The sequence below is a fragment of the Mastigoproctus giganteus genome, chromosome 7 (assembly GCF_048544385.1).
Source record: "Mastigoproctus giganteus isolate SK-2022 chromosome 7, ASM4854438v1, whole genome shotgun sequence".
In the NCBI taxonomy this organism is placed as follows: Eukaryota; Metazoa; Arthropoda; class Arachnida; order Uropygi; family Thelyphonidae; genus Mastigoproctus; species Mastigoproctus giganteus.
This window is the reverse complement of record NC_143581.1, coordinates 20,246,188-20,266,421: the sequence shown is the minus strand read 5'-3', so window position 1 is coordinate 20,266,421 and position 20,234 is coordinate 20,246,188. Positions and strand designations below refer to the sequence as shown.

Sequence of the window (20,234 nt, the reverse complement as noted above, 5' to 3'; positions counted from 1 at the left end):
AAAAAATTTATTTTATTAAAAGCATATTTTATTTTTTAGAAAAAGTACAGTACCTAAAGAGTTTAATAAATTGCAAATTCAGAAATATTTTCACTTGGTAAACTTAGTAATACATAAATTCATTTTTAACATTTAAATTTTGTACATTAGTTCTCAAAGTGCACATAGCCTTGTGTTTTCTCAAATTTGTGTGGGTAGATAGTGAGTTTCCATGTAAAATATTTTTGTAAAAATGAATACTTTGTATGCAAATGATTTTAAATAATAATTTGTTCTTTTCGCTTGATTGTTCACCATTAGAATAAAATTATTCTCCTATAAATCAAACTTAAAAAAAAAAACAAAAAAAAAAAAAAAAAAAACATAAATACGCTTTTTTTTTTTTTTTGTGTATCAAGTTTTATCCTCTATATATTTATATCACTTGATTCAGTTTCATCAACTTATAGATCAGAGTTCCAAAGAATTTACAATTTTTGTAAGCCATAGTCAGATAGCTAACACTAAGAGGTGCATGCTTTTCTTTTCACCTTTTATCTTAACTAAGAAACAGATAATATATAGTAATATCCATGAAGATTTATATACATTTCATACATAAGTGTTTTAGCATACTTACTTACTTACTCCACGGCACTACGGTCCTTGTAGAACCTTGGCCTCCTCAATAATTTTCTTCCAGCTGTCTCTTTCCATGGCCATTGTCTCACCCTAAGTTGTCATAGATCGTTCTCTATTTCATTCACCCACCTCCTTTTCGGTCTGCCTCTCAATCTTTTTCCACCCGGTTGCCCTTCCATTGCTATCCTTGGCCATCTGTTTTCCTCCATTTGTATCACATGGCCTGCCCATCTAAGTCTTGAGCTCTTTATCACTCCTACTATATCCATTTCTCCATACAGTTCCTTCAGCTCTTGATTTGTCCTTATTTTCCACTCTTCCCCAACTTTTACAGGGTCAAAGATTTTCCTTAATATCTTCCTTTCTCACACATTTAAAAGACTTTTTGTTCTTCTTTTTAAGCACCCATGTTTCACTAGCATAAGTCACAACAGGTCATATCACTGTTTTGTATAACGCTAATTTTGTTCTTCTAGAGAGCAGTTTTGATCAAAAGTATTGCTGCAGGGAAAAATAGCATCTATTACCAGCATTAAGACGAGCCTGAATTTCTGGGATGTTACCACTATCGTGTTGAATCCCCGCACCCAGATATTTGAAGGATTCTGTTCTATTGAAACTATGCTTCGCTGTTTGCCAGATCTGTTGGATACTTTGTCTCTCTCTCCCACCTGTAATCATAAACTTCATTTTATTTTCATTTACCTTCATCCAAACCCTTTCCGCTTTTTTCTCCAACTCTTCAAAAGTTGTCCTCAGAAGTGTTTAGCTTATCCTATCAAGATAAATACATGCATTATTTAAACTACCTTAAAATCATATGCTGAGGTACCACAGGGGGATACACTTGAAAGTTTTATATGTACATTTGTGCTCCAAAAAGCACACACATGGAACACTTATATACACGGTGTCACCAGAGAGTTTGGGGACTGGCATACTGGTTTTACTGAGCAGTGAATTTTGTTTCATAAAATTTTTTTTGTATAATTGAATTTTGTTGCATCAAATGTTATTTCAAAAATAGGGAATAGTGCAATGGAAACCCACAAAATGTTAAAAACAGCTTTTAGAGAAAATGCTCTGTCTCTTTTAAAGACTTTTGAGCAATTTGCAAAGTTTAAAGAGGGCAGCTTGCCTGTCAAAGATGGTCCTTCTCTAGCTGCCTTCAAATTCAGAAACCGATGATTCATTCACTAATTGTTCATGACCTCATAAGGAGTGATTAATTTTTAACTATCCATAAAGTTGTAGTGAAACTGCTATTTCTTATGGGATGTGTTATTCAATTTTAATGCAAGATTTCAGATGCATTTGTGCCCACATCCTCACTGATGATCATTTGTTTCTTCTGTCATTACTGATAATGAATCATGGGTGTATAGCATCATCCAGAAACAAATGCCCAGCCCTTTCAGTGGAAGACTGTCTTCTCCAAAACAAGCAAGACAATCTTGATCAAATATGAAGATTATGCATATCATATTTTTTAACTTAGAAGGCATTGTTCATTATGAATTTGTCCTTCAGAATCAAACAATGAACCAGGAATACTACAAAACAATTCTACAACTATTGTGTGATGCTGTTCAGAGAGAACCACTGGAAGAGTGGACTTCAGAGAATTAACACTTACATCATGACAATGTCCCTACACACTTGGCACTTCCATTCAAAAATTTCTTGCAAAACACTGCATTACTATTGTCTCCTATCTTCCACTTTCATGCTCACTAGATTAGCTCTTTGTGTTTTTTTTTTTTTTTTTTTGTTTACAAGCTTAAAACCTCCTTAAAAGGTCATGGATTTGAAATGACTGAATAAATTTATAATGGGACATCGAACTTTTAGCAATTCCAAAAGAAGCCTGTCAGCGATGTTACCAGAATTAGGTATGTATGCTAACAGAATCAAAATATTAGCTAGGTTCCCAAACTTTTTTTTTTTATTATACCTTGTATGTACATGATTGGTGAGGGAAATGAAGGGATCCTCTTACAAAGAGAGGCTTAAGTTCTGCAAATTGCAGCAGCTGGAGACTAGGCACCTGCAAGGTGATCTGATTGAGGTGTATAAGGCCTTGAATGGGTTGAGCACGCTGAATTCTGATGGGATTCTTCCACTTGCAAAGATTACGAACCTAAGGGAGCATAAAATCAAATTGAGGAAAGACAGTTGTAGAATAGATGTGCAGAAATTTGCCTTTAGCCAGTGGGTGGCTAATTGCTGGAACAAACTTCCATCTGTCATTGTGGAAGTTGATAGCTTAAATAAAGGAGGAACTGGACAAACTTTTAGAGGGAATGGTTGTGTGAATTTTTTTTTTTTTTTTTTTGTCTGATTCTGCATAAGCTCATGCACTTGCTTTCTTGCATCACATGCTACTATTACTATTACAAGGTGTGGCAATAAAGTTCCTGGACTGGCACAATAAAAAGAATACAAAGTGAAGGGGTTCAAAAATGGTCTTATTTTTATTCAAAATATTGAATGCACCTGATTGAATGCACTTATTATGCCATTTTAAAAGTTTCTGAAAAGGGTCATCAAAGGTGCCCAAATAGATGATGTCCAATTCAGTGGTTATGTTTTTCTTTGTCCTCAACATCCTGAAATCTCTCACCTTTCAGGCAGTTTTCACCTTGGGAAAGAGGAAAAAGTGCACTGGTGCTAGATTGGGAGACAGAGCAGGATGGATAGTTTATCTGTGCAGTGCCATGTTTTGTCAGAAATATCTTCACAACAAGTTTGGAATGGGTGGAAGCATTGTTGTGCAATGAGAACCAGCTGCCTTTCTCCAAAATTGCAGCCTCTTCCAGGCGATGCACTTCAGCAGTCTTTAAAGCCTGCTGTACTTAGAACAGAGCATTGACTCTCTCCCCTTCAGGTACAAATTCCTTGTATACACTCTCTTTGTTGAAAAACATGATCAATGTCGTCTTGATCCTGGACTTCTGTAAACAAAACCTTTTGACTTTTGTGATTATTTTGAAGTCCACTGTATGCTCTGATGCTTCATTTCTGGGTTGTACTGAAATACCCAACATTCATCTCCAGTGACAATACAGTCAAGGAAATAAGAATTGTTTTGACAATTCTGGATGGCTTTGCATGATGACATTCTTTGTTGTTTCTGCTCATCCGTGAGCTGTGTGGCACAAATTTGTGTAAAATTTCCCTATATTTTCATGTAGAATTTGATGAATCATCTCCTTATAAAAGGATATTGTAAGACCACATTTTGAATACTGTGTTCAAGTATGGAGACCTCATCTGAAAAAAGACTTTGAGCTTCTTGAAAGGGTCCAAAGATGGGCAACTCGAATGGTGAGATCAGCAGAAGGATGACCGTTTGAGGAAAGACTCCGATTACTACAGAGCTTGGCAACCAGGCACCACAGAGGTAACCTCATTAAGGTTTTATAAGGCTCTGAGAGGGATTAGTAAAATGAATGAAGGTGGAATTCTCACTGTTATAAAGAATTCCAGAACTAGGAGTCACAAATTCAAATTACAGGGGTTGAGATTTAGATTAGATTGTAGGAAGTTTTCTTTTAGTGAGCAAGTCGTTGATTATTGGAACAAGTTGCTCTTGCAGGTAGTTGAGGCTAACAGTTTAAATTAATTCAAAGGTAAACTGGGTAGTTTACCTTTGTAAACTTGGTAAAAAAAGGTAAACTTGTGAGGAGGAAAGCATATACAGTAGAACCCAGATAAGAAATTCTCTCACAAGACGTTTTCCTCTGTACTAGGAGGCACCTTCGTAGCCAGGTGGGCAGGAGCAGCAGTGCGTAGCACACGCTTTTTGATTAGACCGGGGTTCAAGCCCGTGACCACCGAATACTGAAGATGCGGAAAGGTCAGGGAATGAAATGACCACCGCATATCCCCGGAGCAATATGGCCTTAGTTGCTAATGCTCCTAAAAACCAAATAACAACAACTGTACTAGGTTTGGTTTCTCAAGTGCCAACTTCAACTTTTTATGTTGTAATGTACTATTTTCCCGTGTAAGAAGTTTCCCGGGTAAAAAGTTTTCCCACATAAAAAGTTCATCATAAAGAATACACAGTGTATTATTGTAATGATGTTTTCCCACTTAATATGTTTTTTAAATATACAAATTCTTTATTTTTAATATTAAAAAATATTAAACGATATGAACATTTTGGTAATCGAAAAAGTTATTGCATATCGTCATTTTAGTTTTTAGTAAATCACTGAAGTAAGTGAAATGGCATCGATTTTGATATACATGTATCTCATATATAGTGTGAATGCCTTCACAACAAGTTGCCCTGATATTGCACTACCTATAATAAGCACTGCTTTGCAATGGAGAAGACTAATGTTACTTATTCTAGGCAGATACCACCACTCCTCCTGTCTAGAATAAGTAACATTAGTCTTCTCCATTGCAAAGCAGTGCTTATTATAGGTAGTGCAATTCAGGGAAACTCGTTGTGAAGCCATTCACAATATGAGATATCACCAAAACGATTCCATTTCACTGACTTGTTCAGTTAGTGAATTTTCTGTAGTCTGGGGCTTTCGGCGCTAAGTCCTTTTTAGTAAAAACATTTTGATATAATGGAAGTGACATATTGCAATTGTTTTCATCAGTATTCATAATTGGATACATCGACCACATGCTGTTAAGTTCTGATGTTTAGCTTTCCAGTTCTGAACAGCTGTCAACTGTTCTGAATTACTTAGTGTATTGTTGCTCTGTCTTATTGTAATTGTGATCTTTTAAGGTACGTTGAAACTCCAAAGGAGCTCATCCTTCCAACTTGGTACTGAGTATTTGGTAAGGAGTTTAATGGATAGAATGTTAAGTAATTAGAAATCCTCAGTTTAAAAATGTTTCCCATAGGCAGAGAGAAATTCTAAAATAGTGCTTAAAAATGATTTTTAACTTATGTATGTGTATCTTTTCATTTTTATTTGTGTAGTTAATATTTCATACCCTTAGGCCATTTTCCCTTCTAAGGAGTTTTCCTGCTTAAGAAGTTCTAAATATCCAGTCCCTTGGAAAACTTCTTATCCGGGTTCTGCTGTGATTTGTATTTTCTTATCTACTTGTGGTTTTTTTTTTTTTTTTTTTTTTTGCACTGTACGACAATGCTAGTACTGTTATTCATATCCCAACCCATCATTCTGAGGGTAAATTGGATAATTCACCCTCAGATTGGATGGATGCGTGTGTATGTGTGTGCGTGCGTGAGAGAGAGAGAGGTTGACAATGTAATAAGGAGAGCAATTCATTCACTGAAGAAATGGTACAGTACCACAGGTTGTCTGAGAATTGTCTGCGTTCTGAAGAGATTAAGGATGGATTTTGCTCTAGATAGGTTGTAGTTCTTATATTTTCACTATTCTCTATTTCAATATACCTGTGCATCATATAAGCGGCTCACATCTATTGAGTATGGGCTTGGCACACCTAGGGTCCTGAGCTGGATATCATTCCTCTCTTTCTCGGTGATTCCTTTCTACTACTCTCTCTCAGGGTAACTCCCAGGAAATTTTTTTGGCTAGTGCAGCATAAGCCTCAGGCTTCCTTGCAACATATGGCTAATAATAATAATAATCTCTTGCCACAATTTTTCGAACTTTTGCAACTCTGTTCTCATTTCGAGAGGTTGACAGATACCCAGATACTTCTTAGGTCATTGCAAACATCCTCATGCCAGTCTTTGAACCACTTATACCATTCAAACACACTGGTACAACTTAACGTTTCATCGCCATAAACAGTTTTTAACATTTCTGTTTCTGTCGCAGATTTTCCCAGTTTAAAGAAAAATTTGATATCCATTCATTGTTCCATTGCAAAATTGTTGCAACACAGAAAGAACATTAGTGCTACTAATGAAATAATTACTTGAAACTTGTCAATCTGCTGAACAATCTCTGTACCACCATCTGTTTGATGAAGTTTAAACTGCAACATAACATTTCTGTTTATTTTTAAACTTGTTGAACACGATCAGAACTACACCAGTCTGGGAAATTTATTGTGTGTGTGTGTGTGTGTGTGTGAAGCAATAAATAATAAATAAAAATAAGTTAAAGAAAGTGAGGGAGACAGAGAGAGAAGATAACTAATAAAATATGCATAATAAGAAATATATAATTACAAAATTGATAAAACAAGGCTGTTGCCACACAACTTACAAAAGCAGCCTTGCAAAATCCTGGCCTTTGTCATATGCACATCAGGTGCCAAAGGCCAGGATTGCAAACAAAATAACATGTGTCTTCATTCCTGATGTAAACCACAAGCCAAAGGATGAAAAGCATAAACATAAATAAAAATTAGAATAAAATCTAGTTACCAAAATAAATGAAAATGAAAATAAAATTTAGTTAACAAAATAAAAATTACAAGAATTAAAAGGTTTTTTTTTTATTTTAGAAAGTGGCTTGTGAACTTTACAGTTGACACTATGAAGATGAGAAATTAAAACTGGAATTGATAACTGAAATTATAACTGACTTTGAATTGATAACTGAAATTAATAGACATTGGTTTGACTGCACTTGACTACCCCCCCCCATTCCTCCATTTTTCTATCTTTTTATTTCCGCTTTCTTGTTATGCGATTCAATCATCTTCATCTTCAGCCATTGTCGATCCACTGCAAAATGAAGGCTTCCTCAACATGTTTCCAGCAACTGTGGCCTTGTGCTTTCTGTTGCCATTGTACACCAACAAATTTCACAATTTCATCAATCCATCTCATCTTTTTTTTCTGTTTAGAGTCAAGCAGTATCCATTCCAAAATTAATTTGGTCTATCTATCATCAGTTCGTCTTGATATGTGACCTGCCCATTTCAATTTTAAGTGCTTTGTTCTTCCAGTGATGCCACAGACCTTGGTTTGTTGGTGAATCCATGCATGTTTTTTAATCTCTTTTTGGTTATGTTCAAAATTTGGCACTCCATACTTCTCTGTGTGACCCTCAGTCTTTGTAAAGCTTTGGCATTCAATGTCCATGATTCACAACCATATATTATGACAGGGAAGATACATTGATCAAAAATGTTTTGTTTGGAACAGAGTTGCAAGTTTGTCTCGAAGACTGTATTACGCTTTCCAAATGCTTGCCACTCCAATTTTATGCGCTGTTTAATTTCCATCATTATATTTCCATCTGTTGAAATTTCTTGTCCAGGGTAAACATACCTTTCCACTTCTAGTTCTTGTCCATCTGCCATGATTTTCTTTGGTCTGGTAAATTTGTTTAACGTAACCTGTGTTTTCATGATATTCATCTTTAAACTGAACTTCTTGCTTTCATGCTGCAGTTCTTCAATGTTCTGTTGCAATTCTTCCTGATCATTGGCAAAGAGAATGATATCATCTGCAAATTATAAGTGATTTAGGTAATCTCCATTTATCTTGAGTCTGTTATTATCCCAATTTAGCTTGCAAAAAATTTCTTCTAAAAGGAAGAAAATAGTTTTGGGGAGCTTGTCTCCCCTTGTCAGATGCCTTTTTCTACGTTGATCTGAACTTAATCATTGCTAACCCATATTGATGCAGTTTCCTTTTCATATATTGACTGGAAAATATTGATGTAAGCTCTGTCTACACCTTGGTTGATTAGGGTGTTGATTATTGCTTGTTTTGTGGCTGAGTTTGTTGCTTTTTCACAGCCAGTGAAGGCTATACATAATGGAAGGTTGTATTCATTGTGCCACTCTATAACTTGCTACACTGTTTGGATGTGGTCCATTGTACTAAAGCTGCTTCTGAAACCTGTTTGCTCTTTGATTTGTGCCACGTCAAGTATTGTGCCTATTATTCTTAAAAGTATATTTGTGAAAACCTTGTAAATGACTGGCAATAGACTTATTGCTCAGTAATTGTTTAAATCTGACTTGTCACCTTTCTTGTGCAGTAGGATGGATTCTGCATTTTCCCATGCCACAGGTACTTTGTGAAGTAGAAGGCATTTTGAAAATAGTTTGACTAAAGCTTTACATATTGGCTAGCCTCCAGCTTTCAACATTTCAACAGTGATTTTATCAGGTCCTTCTGCTTTGCCATTTTTCATTTATTTTATAGCATCTACTCTTACACCAAAATATCTGGTACAGGTTCTGCATCTGGTATTGGATCCAGTGTTGTCCTTTATCCTTATAAAGATTTGTATAAAATTCTTCCACTTGTTTTAGTATTTGTTGTTGTGCCATCCTCAAGCTTCAAAGCAAACATTTGGCTGTTGTGTGTAACCATTTTTCATTTTACTTTCTTTAGCCCTTGATTTTATTCTAATGTTTTTCTGACAAGATCAATGTTGAACTTGCACATTTCTTCTTTTATGCACTTGCTTATGGTATTGCACATTTCTACATATTCTACCTTCTTTCTATGTTACCACTTTACTTAATTTCTCATCTCTTTTTCTTCATGGCAATTGTTTCTTTTGATATTCTAGTTGGTTTTTCTGTTTTGCATTAGGTTCAAGAGCATGAGCAGTGTCTATGATAGTCTCAATGACTTTGTCATTAGCGATTGAAATATCTATGTCAGGAAGGTCTTGCAGCACATGAAAACAATTGGACAGTTCTAGTTCCAAGTTTTAATTTTTCTATAGTTGGTTAGTGTCAGTCTTCATCACTTTAGTTGACTTGACCGATTTATTTTGTTCTTTCTTGCAGTCAATTTTGATTTTTGCTTTCAGTACTAGGCATCTTTGTGCTACTACCATATCAAGTAAACAAAGAGTAGACTACATATTGGCACATTTAGGTAAAAAATATTTCTCTATGACAGTAATTTAGAAACATTTAGAGGAGTTTTAATATTATTTTTTTACAAAAATTTAGTCACTGTTTAGTTATGTCACAAATGAAGTTGGTAAAGATAGTAGGCACATCATAAAGTGCCTACTGTCTTTACCATGCCCATCCATCTGACTGTTCACATGTAACAACTTGATTTCCAGTGGAAGTCAAGTTGTTACATAATGGAAGCAACAGAAAGGATGATTGCTGAAATAAAATAGTATTAGTAGTATCAAATTATACAAGGAAGCAAGCTTATGTAGCATCAGTAAAATAGCAGATGGAAGTTATTTCCAACAATCAAGTACCTTAAATTAAATTTATGTGCATCTATTCTGCAATCATCCTTCCTCAATTTAAATGCATTTCCCCTTTTGTGAGTTGTCCGAGCAAAAATAAGGGTTCTATCAACATTTATCTTACTCAATCCAAAGTCTTAAACACCTCAATCATATCACCTCACAGGTGCCTAGCCTCCAGATGCTGCAATTTACAGAACTGAAGCCTTTCTTGGTAAGAGCACTCTTTTGTTCCCCCTCAACAATGTTTGCCATCCTTTGCACTGATTCCTGCAGAATCACATCCTTCCTAAAATGAGGACTTCAGATCTGTATGCATTATTCAACATGAGGCCTAACTATTGCCTTATACAATGGAATCATCACCCCCCTCATCCTCTCTGCTGGCAAAATTCCTCTATATCATTGACAAACCCCTGTGATTATAGCAGCTCATCTGCACTGCTCAAAGAATTCATGTCCAACTGCACAATTACCTCCAGGTCTTTTGTTCTCTGCTATCTTGAGTGTGGTACCGCACAATTGATATGTTATTTTGGGATTGCTGCTGGCAGTTATTTCTAGCTTGGATGCATAAATTTGCCTAATTTAGTTTTTTTTAATTCTAATTTAATCATTAAATATCAAAAGAACAGACAGTTGCAATATATTTTTGTGACATGTATTGTGTGTGTTATAACTTTATTTATTGCAGTGTTATTAAAGCACTTTCTATATTATTATCATAATGTGATTTTATAATGTTCATTATATTATAAAAATAAACACTCTATTTACCTCCCCCCCAGCTTTACAGTGGATTTTACAAGCATCGGGTGGAAACACAGCTGTTTGGTGCTGATGATGTACTCTCCCTTCTTGGCTATGTGCCACATAATGATACAGTTTTATTTTTGGAAGAACCAGTGGATCCTGACCATGTAGCCAGTGTTGCACTTGATTGTTTAACTGCTTACGTTGAATGTCAGGTATTATTTGCTGATTTAGATTTCTTGAATATTTATTTTTTATTTGTTTTGCATTGTGTTTTACGATTGTTATGAGAATTATTTATAAATTCAGTGCATATATACAAAGTTTGATCAGAAAGTTTTGGGGACTGACTTTGTACATCAAAACTGTGGCATCTTAGAAAGTTGTGACTTGTAACATGTTCTGTGACTCATCTAGACATGGTAATGCATAAACCATACATTTATCTGAAGTCAGTTTGAATTACTGCATGTTGAATAGAAGGTTTTTTGCATTTCATCACATTTTAAAATGAGTGATTTTATTGAACAGCACATTTGAATTAAGAATTTAGGGAAAATGCAACAGAAACCCATGAAATGTTAAAAGCAGCTTTCTTAGAAGATGCTATATTTTGTTTGAAGACTGAGTGGTTTGCAAAGTATAGAGGTTGCTTGCCCATCGAAGATTATCCTCACTTTGGCTGCCTTCATCTTCAAACACGCATAATTCATTCACTTTGTGCTTGTGCTCTATTGAGGAGTGACCATTTTTTAATTACCCACATAGTTGCTAATGGAATTGTTATTTTTTGAGACATCAAGCAATTTTAACACAGGATTTGGGAACATAATGTGTTTTGGCCAAGTTTGTGCCTCACATCCTCCCCAATAATCACAGAGAGTGGAAATTTCTCACCTTAGCATTAGTAGTGGCATATGATGCAAGAAAGCAAGCTTATACAGCATCAGTCAAAAAAAAAAAAAAGTTCCCATTTCATCTATCCATTTGCTCCAAAAGTTTTCCAGTTCTTTCTTGAATCTATTTAAGCTATCAACTTCCACAACAGATAGAAGTTTGTTCTAGCAATCAACTACTCGCTGGCTAAAGACAAATTTCTGCACATCGGTTCTGCACCTGTCTTTTCTCAATTTGAATTTATGCCCACACAAGTGCATAATCTGAGCAAGAGGAAGAATGTGATCAGCAACTGAGCTTGCTAAAACCATTCAAAGCCTTGTACACCTTAATCAGATCACCTTGCAGGTGCCTAGCCTCCAGATGCTGCAATTTGCAGAAATTAAGCCTTTCTTGGTAAGAGTATCCTTTGTTCCCCTCCCCAATCTTGTTGCCCTTCTCTGTACTCACTCAAGCAACTCTACATCCTTCCTAGAATGAGGTCTCCAGACTTGTACACAGTACTTAAGGCCTGGCCTGACCATTGCCTTATACAAAGGGATAATCGCCTCCTTTTCCCTGCTATCAAAGTTCCTGAATATCACTGGCAAGACTCCATGAGCTGCTCTGGCAGCATGACTACACTGTTCAGAAAACTTCATATTTCAGTGCACAATTACCTCCCAGTTCTTTTTATTCGCCACTACTCTGAATGTAGTAATGCACAGTTGGTACATTACTTTGGGGATACTGCTACCCATATGAAGGACATTGCTTTTGTCAATGTTAAATTCCAGTTGCCATTGCTCAACCATCTGCCCAATTTTCATAGATCCTGTTGAAGCAGCATACCGTCATTACTACACCAATATCATTAATAAATATAGAAAACAACTATGGTCCCAACACCAAACCATGGAGGACTCCACTAATAACATTAGTCCACAAAGAGCAGTGTCCATCCATTGATTACCACTCTCTATCTTCTCCCACTCAACCATCCCTTTATCCATAGCAGCAATTTGTGCAGCAGTCTTTTATGTGCAACGATATCATAGGTTTTTCTGAAATTCAAGTATACAATATCAAAATTATTTTTTGCATCCAGTTCCTTTGTGACCACATATTACCACATAGTATCCATTAAAATTTGTCAGGCAAGATTTTCTCTTAACAAACCCATGCTGTCTGAACTATAACTGCAGTCTTGTCAAGATGATTCTGCATTGCTTCTCTAACCAGTAACTCCATTATTTTCCCCAGAGCAGAAGTTAAAATAACAGGTATATAATTAGTCGTGGCACTCTTTGATTCCCCCTTTGTGAATTGGGGATACATTTACAAATCTCCAGCCTGCAAGAACCTCCCCTGAGAACAACAAGGCTCTCATATTTGTGGCTAAGGGTTTGCTTACTTCCTATGTGGTCTCTCTTGATATAATGAGGTAGATCCCATCCACACCATATGCCATTCTTATGTTTAACTTCAACAATTTCTCCTCCACTTTGCTCTCAGTTATTACTAAATCATTTAGCTTCTTGTTAGAGTTTGATAAACTTTTGGCCTCCACTACCTCACAAAATTCCTCATATGTGAATGTAGATGCAAAATACTCATTCCGTTTGTCAGCTACCTGAGCAGGATCATCAACAGTCAAACCATCAATACCAAGTGAACCAATCTAATTCAACCCCTTCCTTCTAGAATTTATGTAAGTAAAGAAGCCAGTGCTGTTTTTCTTTGAATCCTTTGCCAAATATTTCTTGTAATCAGCCTTCACTTGCCTAACTTCCTTTGTGACTTGATTACAGACTAGCTTATATCTACCATAGGCTCCTGTGTCACCTGATAATTTATATGAATCCAATGTGTTTTTCTTCTCTGCCACAAGTCTCATTAGTTCATTTGACATCCATTTAGGCTGAAACCTTAAACAGTAGTTCTTAGTTATAAAAATCCTAATAGCTTGCAAGATTAATTCCTGAATCTTCCCATTTAGAATTTGCTGTTGGTAACATCATCAGTTGGTCCTACTGTATAGAATTTAAAAACTGTCTGAGACCACCATAGCCATTTTTATGAAAGCAAAAACTCTTCCCTTTACCCCCTGATGGTAGTTACATCTTTAAGAAAATCTCAAATCAGTACACTGTGATCAGTGCAACCTATTGGTTCCTTTATCTGCAGATTCTTAATGCATGAATAATCACTGCTGATTATCAGATCAAAAGAATTACTTCCTCTGGTTTCCTCTCGAATATGCAGCTGTAGAAAACAGTTATCCAGGATATCCACACAAGTCTTTCTAGTGTGTGAATAACCAACCCACAATTCCAGTCAATATCTGGAAAGTTAAAATCTCCCATTATAAGACATTCTGATTTACTGACCCACTCTTATTTTCTGTTAAGTTCTTCATTGTACTCACAGAGCCATTAGGCCTATAATACACTACTGCTCTCATTTTTGCTTTCCCAGTGCTTACGTCACACCAAACTGACTCAGTATTGCACTAGCCACCCATGTCAACATGACAGTATCTTCATCAGTGTGGTGCTGCAGACCCATGCTTTGTTTTTTTTTCTGTCATTACTGGTGATAGATGGGTGTATGGCAGCGATCTAGAAACAAAGGCCCACCCTCCTATCAATCTCCAAATCAAGACAATCTCAATAAGATGTGATGGTCATGCTTATCTTATTTTTTGACTCACAAAGAAGTTCATTAGGAATTTGTTCCAGGTGGTTAAACAGTGAACCAGAAATACTACAAAACAGTTCTGCAACTGCGTAATGCTGTTCAAAGAAAATGGCTGGGAAAGTGAGCTTTTGTGCTTGCATTATGACAGTGCCCCTGCACAATTTGGCACTATCCATTTAAGAATTTTTTTGTGATGCAATCCATCATTGTGATCTCCCATTTGCCATACTCATCAGATTTTGGTCCTTTAAACTGTCAGAGACATTCTCTCAGATATGCCAGACAATCTATACTTGTTACCTGGAAGTCTAAAACGATGGAACTGATATTCGGTGACACTCAAGTCAAGTGGACCAAATTTTGGTGAGGTCCTGATGATCTGTGACACCCAAATCCTCTGCTTGCACCTTCACGATGGTGGGACTGTTAGTAATCCTGGGTATAACCTTCATGCACAAGTACGTGGTGGGTGACCACCCAGGTGTGAACCAACATAAGCAGGGGTCGAGGTGTGGCACCCGCGCCACATGGAGGAATGCCGCCCCTCTATGTTACCAGGCAGTACTAGGTAGTAGATGACTCGTCAACCGGTGCAGTACCACCACCACTTTGCTTATTGAGGCTTGAAGTGGTGGAACCCATGTTTATCTCGAGAGCTAAGTTCCGGTCAACCCTTCCCCATCTCTATCATCATGCAGTATGATTGATGACTTTTGAGGTTATGATGAACATCGTGGCGAGATCCAATATTCCTTACATTTCGAGGGTACAGCTCTAAAATGGTGTTCGCAGGCCGGCTGCTAGTTAGTACACTGAACCTATTGGTAACTCTCTAGGAGGCTTCCGGATCAGCTAGTGTATAATCTTGCTACCTCTACTCTGCCAGATAGTGACTGGAGGGAGTCCAAGTAGTGTGTATGTGGGGAGCACTGTCGAGGCCACGTTATGTTAAGGATCTGGGTATATTCTTACCATGTGTACGCCATATCCAAAAATTTCATTACTTCATACAGCATGTCCCACTCACTTTTTATTACTATTGAATACACCATGACTTGTCAAACTAATAGAGCAAGCTTATCTGTGAAAAGATCTAAACCTTCCAAACACTTCCTAATTCATTTCACAAATATACGTGGTCTCAATTCTAATCTCAACGATGTCCATTTCCACTTGCAGTCTGCAAAACCCCATGTACTTTTTCTGACAGAATCTCAGTTATCGGTTTATTCAACTACTGCTCATCTCAGATGCCCAAATTATTCGCTGTATGATACCTTTCGCCTCAAAAGTGGTACTTGTGCATATGTCTGTTTTGATATTTCCTGTCAGAGACTTGGCAATTTGGAATCTCCTCTCTTTAATCTTCTCTAGCTTAAAATCTCTCTACCTCATTTTGTCAAATTCATCTGTTGTCTCTACCGTTCTCCCAACTCCACTAATCACTTGGAGCTCTTTGATTTTCTCCAATCCAACTTTCCTAACAGTGAGGTAATTTTCCTTGGTGATTTTAATGTTCACAACTCCAGCTGGCTTCCATTTTCTAGTCACACCTACACAGCTGGTCGAGATGCTGAGGCATTTGCAATTACTAATGACCTTGCACAGATTGTTTATTTACCTACAAGGATACTAGAGAATCCTAACGATACAGCCAACACGCTTGATCTTTTTCTCACAAACAACCCTTCTAAGTACACGGCCGAAGTGAGAGGTTCTTTAGGCACTTCAGATCACAACTTGGTGATTGTCTTTTCTCCAATGGAGCCTTTATCTCATGGCTATTCCCAACCTCGTGTTGTTTGGCATTACAAGAATGCAAAATGGGATGACCTGCGAGATTTCTTTTCTTCTTTTCCTTGGTCGTATTACTGTTTCAAAACTTCTGATGTCAGTGTCTGCTCAGATCGTGTCAGTAAAATTATTCTTGCAGGAATGAAATCCTTTATCCTACACTCCACTTTAAAATCTCATCCTTTATCTAAACCTTGGTTTTCCAATAAATGTGTTAAGGCTGTTCAAGAGAAGAATGTTGCATATCGTAATTGGCTTGTTTCTAATTCTTCAGTTTCATTTTCTGCCCACACCAAAGCTCGCAACAATTGTAAAGCAGTTATTAATCAGTCCAAACTAGTGTTCGAACAGGCTAAGAGTAGAAAACTTGCTTCTTGCCCTAATGGTTGCCAAGCATTCTGGTCCCTTGCCAAAGCTATTAGCCGCAACTTTTCCCCATCTCTGCTCCCACCTCTGTCAAAACCAGATGGTTCTATTGTCACTTCAGCCAAGGATAAAGCTGACCTGCTAGCATCCTATTTTTCTTCCAACTCGCGTGTTAATGATCTTGGGAAAACACCTCCCACCATTCCCAACACACTCCATTCAATGCCTCCTGTGGTCTTCCGTCAAAAGGATGTCAGAAGGATTTCGATGAATCTTTATGCTAAGAAAGCTCCAGGTTCCGATGGTATTTCTCCACTTGTTCTCAAAACCTGTGCTCCTGAACTTACTCCTATTTTTCACTTTCTTATTCTAAAGGTGTTTTTCCTTCTGCTTGGAAATTTGCTCATATCCAGCCAGTTCCTAAAAAGGGTGACAAATCCATTTCATCCAATTATCGTCCCATTGCAATTACTTCTACTCTTTCTAAAGTAATGAAGAAATCAATTAACTGCCAACTTTTAAACTACCTAGAAACCTTCCGTCTGATCAACAATCACCAGTATGGATTCCGTCGGTGTCGATCCACTGGTGATATTCTGGCTTATGTTACCCACTTATTGACTAATTCAATGGAAAGGTTCGGTGAAACACAAGTAGTTGCTCTTGACATCTCAAAGGTTTTCGATCGTGTTTGCCATAAAGGTCTTCTAAACAAGCTTCCATCTTATGGTTTTCCAACTGTTTTTTGTAATTGGTTATCCAGTTTTCTCTCTGATTGCTCACTGAGGGTGATGGTCGATGACTCTCTGTCTTCTAACTTCTCCACTAATCCCTGTGTCCCCCACTTTATTCCTCTTGTATTTTAATGACCTTCTTCCATTGACTGGAAATCCTTTCCATAATTTTGCCGATGATAGCACATTGCATTCCACTTTCCATTTTGAGAAACCTTGCCCTGCTCAATCAGCTTCAACTTCTCGAAAATCTGCTACCAATTCCTTAAATGCTGATCTTCAGGTAATTCTCCAGTGGGGAAAAGACAACTTAGTTGATTTCAACCCTTTTAAAACTCAGTCTTGTCTTATATCTCGCAAAAAAGGATTCTTCTGCTCCTATGGTTATCTTTGGTGACACTCCGATTTCTAGGCAAAATGATATATCTCTTTTGGGGATTACCCTGACTTTTAATCTCTCTTGTCATAAGCACATTACAAATATTGCTTCCTTTGCATCTAAAAAACTTGGTTTTCTCTTTCATTCTCGGCGTTACTTTTCTTCCAAACATCTGCTCACTCTGTATAAATCGCAAATCCACCCTACCATGGAATATTGTTCCCACAACTGGGGTGGTGCCCCCAAAATCTCTCTCAGGCTTCTTGATTCCATTCAGAAGAGGGCAATTAGGTTAATGATTTATCTCTAACAGAGTCTCTCCACTCGCTGTCTCATAGACGTACTGTTTCTGCTGCATGCCTTTTCTACAGATACTTCCATGAGTACTGTTCTTCTGAATTGGCTTCGATAATTCCCGCTCTCTCTCTCTCTCTCTTTCAAAACAGTCCGAACACATGCCACCATGAGCCAACGTCCATTTACTGTCCAACGTCAAACTCACAGAACCAACTTTTCATCTTCCTCGTTTATTCATTCAACTGCCGTTTTCTGGAACAACCTTCCTTCATATGTATTTCCTGAAAATTACAGTCTACAGAAGTCCAATGTCAACAAATATCTTCTTTCATCTTCTCACCCTCCAACCCAATCATGGTACTGGGTACTATAGGTTCTAATACCTCTCTTGTTTGGGGTTTTCATAAAAAAAAAATTTAGTTCTCTATTTTTATTTATTTTTATTTTTTTTTATTTCTTTTCCATGCTTAAAGCCCCCTCCTCAAAAAAGGTCATAGATATGCAACAACTGAGGAAATCAATCAAATGTGATACAATAACTGTTAGCAATTCCAAAGGAAACCCTATCAGGAATGTTTTTGATGGTTGCAGAAACTCTGGAATCAGTGTATATAATGGCAAGGGGACTACTTTGAAGGAGATCCATCAGAATATCTTGTAAGCTTTTTCAGTTTCCAAATATTAATTCAGTCCCCAGACTTTTTTGATCATACTTCTTTTGCATTTGTATGTGCTATATATGTATATACACTATGAATTAAGTCAGAACAATCAACTAATGTTTGTTTTGGTTATTTATGTCGAATAGTTTCTTTAATGATGTATTTCTTCTTTCATGGGTGGCTGTATAAAAATAATCACGCCTAAAAGTGAACTCTGTATGCCAACATGTTTCTGTATAGTGTTCGGTATTTGGTTTTTTCTTGGAAAAAAGACTACAATTAGTTTAAATTTATGCATGTATTTTGTGATGCCATATGTTAATAATAATAATAGTGTGTGTGTGTGTGTGTGTGTGTGTGTGTGTGTGTGTTAATTTTTTTATTAAAATTTTTTAACCCTTTGTAGAGTACTTGTGCAAAGGTATATTCATTGTTTTTGGGCATTATATATACATACTTATATTTACTTTTTTCAAGATCATAATTATAAAGGATTTCAACCCTATAAGAATAATTTCATTGATATGATCTGAGCAAAAAATTGACATCAGAAGATTTAAAATGGTCATCCAGCCAAGGAAGAGAAGAATGGAAATCTCGCAGATCACACCATTTTGCATTCTTGTAATGCCAAACAACATGAGGTTGAGAATAGCCATGAGAGAAAGGCGCTACTGGAGAATAGACCATCACCAAATTGTGATTTGAATTGCCTAGAGGACCACTCATCTCAACCATCTACTTGAAAGGGTTGTTTGTGAGAAAAAGATCAAAAGTGTTGGCTGTGTGGTTAGGATTGTCTGGTATTCTGGTAGTTAAATGAATGTGTGTGTGAGGTTGTTAGTATTTGCAAAAGCTTCATGATGCTTCTCAACCAGCTGGTCTATATGACTAGAAAATGGAAGCCAGTTAGAGTTGTGAACATTAAAATCACCAAGGAAAATACCTCTTTGTTAAGAAAGTTGGCCAGAAGAAAGTGAAATTTCAAAAAAGGAAGTCAGAGTTCAAAGTGATTAGTGGAGTTGGGAGAATGATAGAGGCAACGGATGAATTTAACAGAATGGGATAAAGAGATTTTAAGCCAGAGAAGATTGAAAAGAGGAGATTCCAAATTACTAAGTCTCTGACAGGGCATATCAGAGTGGACATATGCGCAAGTACTACCTTTGAAGCAAAAGGAATCATACAGGGAATAATGAGAACAATTTAGATGAGCAGTGGTTGAATCAACCATTAAAATAGGGATTCTTTCAGGAGGTAAGTTGTTATTGGCGGACTGTAAGCGAAAATGATATCATAGAGATTGGAACTGACACCACGTCTATTTGTGAAATGTATGAGAAAGTGTTTTGGTGGTTTAGATATTTTTTGCAGATAAGTTTGTTCTATTAGTTTGACTATTCATGATGTATTCAATAGTAAGAAAAGGTTGGGAGGATGTGTAGTCTGAAGTAATGAAATTTTTGGATAGGGCTTACACAGAAATGAGCAGTAGGCAAGAATATACCCAGCTCCTTTGACATAATGTGGCCGGGACAATGCCTCCCGCATACACACTACTCAGACTCCTCCAGTCACTATCTGGCAGAGTAGAGGCAGCGAGATTATACCTTAACTGATCTGGATGCCACTTAGAGACTTACAAATAAGTTCAGCCTGGTGGACTATCTAGCGACTAGCCTGTTTTAGAGCTGTTCCCTCAAAATGTAAGGAAGATTGGATCTCATCAAGATGTCCATCATAACTGCAAAAGACATCAATCACGCTGCATAATGGAATAAATGGGGGTTGCTGCAGCTTTGCTCTTGAGACTAGACATGAGTTTCACCTCTTCAAGCCTCCAATAAGCAAAGTGATGGTATTGCACTGGTTCATGAGAATCGTCTACCACTTCCAAGTTCGTTATTGAAGTATACTCTCAAAATTATTTGTCCAAGACAAAGGAGTTTTGCAA

The 20,234-nt window shown here is 36.9% G+C and overlaps 1 protein-coding gene across 2 annotated transcripts in view; it reads left to right on the top strand.

Annotated features, from left to right (window-relative positions):
- tamo (PUB and ZnF_RBZ domain-containing protein tamozhennic) overlaps positions 1–20,234 on the top strand; it is a 101,855-nt gene that overhangs the window by 75,260 nt on the left and 6,361 nt on the right. For both annotated transcript variants that reach the window (XM_090378716.1, XM_090378717.1), the window contains exon 3: positions 10,508–10,687. In XM_090378716.1, coding sequence (XP_090234842.1) covers positions 10,508–10,687 — 180 coding nt within the window. The remainder of the gene's footprint in view (positions 1–10,507; positions 10,688–20,234) is intronic.